General features: G+C 51.6%; 1 protein-coding gene across 13 annotated transcripts in view; it reads left to right on the top strand.

The window, feature by feature from the left end:
- Window positions 1-2,720, top strand: part of LOC113208657 (synaptotagmin-7) — a 305,230-nt gene that overhangs the window by 213,950 nt on the left and 88,560 nt on the right. The window contains exon 1 of one of the 13 annotated variants that reach the window (XM_026425753.2): window positions 1,182-1,493. The exons of 11 other annotated variants lie outside the window; for them this stretch is intronic. In XM_026425753.2, coding sequence (XP_026281538.2) covers window positions 1,426-1,493 — 68 coding nt within the window. In that variant the 5' untranslated portion in view covers window positions 1,182-1,425. Of the gene's footprint in view, window positions 1-1,181; window positions 1,494-2,720 lie in introns of those variants that run through there. One more of the 13 variants, XM_052272440.1, reaches the window with a different exon arrangement.

Raw genomic sequence — 2,720 nt, 5'->3', positions numbered from 1 at the left:
TTGAAATTTGAAAAAGTGGCGGAGAGATACTGTCCGACATCTCACAAGTCCGATGTGAACATTTTGCACACTAGATTACCGTTTCAAACTTTAACGTTAGGAGTGAGTGACAGTCCTCGTACGGTGTCGATAGCTTATCGATATCTCTATGACAATCATTGTTCGAAAAAGTTCATGTCACTAGGGAAACAGGAGGCCTGTCCCGTTATCCCTTCCATAGCTGGCGACCGCCGCCGTGGCCCGCCATCTTGGCCAGCGCACGCAAGCGGCTTGTTAACGTGGCCGGCGGGAATCACATCACGCACCGTGAACCCGCATTATTAAGCTTGATGAAATAGAAATCGGATCCGCGGCCGCTATCGTATGTTAGTTCTGCGGGCGGGATCGTCATCGTTGGTTTATAAACCATTCCTGCAAGGGAGAACGGGGGTGGTCAGAGTAGTGACAGGCGCAGCGCCAAGCTTGTAGGGAGAGAGCGGGAGCGCTGGCTGTGGCCCGCTGGATAGCCACTGGTATGTGAGCGCCGTGCGAGAGCGAGAGAGAGACGATACAGGGTCTGGTCAGCTGTTTCCGTCGCACTGCCGCGCCAACCCCGTGAGCGGCGCTGCCCGCTGCCCCTCTCGCGCGCAGCGCACTGTATCCGTGCGGATCAAAGGACGTAGTGCCCAGCAGCAGCGCTTGCCTGCGGTTTTCTTCCGCTCCCCCAATTGTTTTGCATTTAGTGAGCCTCGCGCGTAACTTTGATTGCAGCGTCGCGCCCTTTTCCGAAATTATTTCTTTTTGCTTTCAAACAACTTGCAAAGCGGCGCTTTGTGGACGGTCTGGAGGAATGTACGCGCTGGCTATCTGTTGGGCAACGCGGCTCCCCCTCTATCCCGTCAGTAGAGAGCCCCGTCCGTATTATTTGGGGATGTCTTTATGTCTCGCTCCCTCTCCAAGCGCGCACGCCATCCGAACTCGAACCCCGCTCCCCTCGTCCTCTCTTCCTGACGGAATAGGTAATGGGACATCACTTTGCAGACGACACACGCACGGCAAACGCACGCGGTATAGAGTAAAGTATAGTCGATTTCCTGGAAACGTAGTGGTCGCCATACTCTTCATTCACCCCCCTCCCCCACCTCTCTCTCTCTCTTTCGCTCTCTTTTCCTTATATACTTTCTCCCGTGCTCAACGTTATCTTTCGCATTTCCAGGGCAATGAGTAGAAAAAGAAAAGAAGCGTACAACGAACATTCACCCTCGTCCACCTGAACAGTTGAAAAAAAAACAACCTCAAGTGGATAAGACTAAGGGCTGTGACGTTGGCCAACCCTGTTACACTGCTGTAAAAAGACTCCTCTCCGACACCGTTGTCTCTTCCCCCACTCTTATTGAATTGTGAGCGTGATATTCGCCGCGCTAGAGTTCAGCCATCAGATCATGAATGATGTGGGCTGCCATGACGAGGTCCTTCGAGATCCTTTACTCGTTCATCGAGTACTACGCCAACAGGTGAGTGTGCGTGGCGTTACGGCCACCGTTTTATTTTTTTGCGGTTTTGTCAATACTAACGGCAAAAGACCCGTGTCCGGTTGTGTGCTCCGGAGTGGAGCGCGCGCGCACGTACTGTATGCCGCGGTTGCACGCGACGCTCTTACGGGCCCTGATGACAGGGGTAGCGAGGGCTTTGCGATGCTCGATGACACGGCACGTGTGTGGAGTACCTGCCTGCGAACCAGTTATGTTTCGGTTTCAATCATCAAAAACATGGAAACTCCCTCTTCCACCCCATCCAACCGTACGGATAAAAATTTTAGAGTTGGATTATGTTGGTCCGTTTGCAGAATACAAGTCAAGTGCAATAATCGTACCCAGGCGACCCGTTCAGTTTGACGTTCCATAACTACACTTGACACCTGCAGTGTACAATAATTTACCCGGCGGGAACCCGAGCCACAAAGCAGGACAAACTGAATGGCATGCCTCTGGCCGTTAAACTTGCTGCCCCGCTCTGGCGGTTTGAACCGCAGAAATAAAAGACAGTAGAGTAGAGCGGGCTCACTGCCGGCCGTCATGCTCCTCCTCTCCCTCCTCGTTTTCCTCCTCCTCCTCCTCCCCCTCCTCCTCACGCTGCTGAAAACGTGCCGTAAAACAGGATTTTATTATGCGTTGCGAGCAGGGTATACAACGGGAGCCCAACCGCCCGCGGCCAGAACTATTTTGCACCGCCTAGCACGTTATTTAATTGAAACTTTCCTTTCCCTTACATTGCGCGCGTAAATGTGCGGAAAAGTACGGCACGGGGAAAGAGCGGATATGTCTGTTGCAGTGCGGCGTTTTTGCTAACGGATTTCATTTTCCTTCTCTTTCCAGGTGAGTACCGCTGCCGCGGCTTTGGATTGGATTACCGGCGAAGGCTGCTGTCAGGGTTTCTCGTGAGTCATATCCACCAATCCCATATGCTGCTGCACGCGTCGGGTCGTGATGTGCTCTACAATTTTGTGATATTCGAATATTTCAAAAGGCGTGCCAAAATGTCACGCATAAAATTTTTTGTTGACGACCGTGTCATTCACAGAAAATGTATGAGTCATAGTAGAAAAAAAAATTGTGTACTCGTCCGATACAAAAGATCGTGAACAATTTTGTATCGCACTCTTTTGTGCGTGACATTTGGCACGCTCTTTTTAATATGGTTCGAATGTCACACACTCCCTGCCTGTAGAGTGGTGTCCCCTG

The sequence above is a fragment of the Frankliniella occidentalis genome, unplaced genomic scaffold, assembly GCF_000697945.3.
Source record: "Frankliniella occidentalis isolate FOCC.00 unplaced genomic scaffold, Focc_3.1 Scaffold204, whole genome shotgun sequence".
In the NCBI taxonomy this organism is placed as follows: Eukaryota; Metazoa; Arthropoda; class Insecta; order Thysanoptera; family Thripidae; genus Frankliniella; species Frankliniella occidentalis.
The sequence above is the reverse complement of the archived record's forward strand: the minus strand, read 5'-3'. Positions and strand labels throughout refer to the sequence as shown.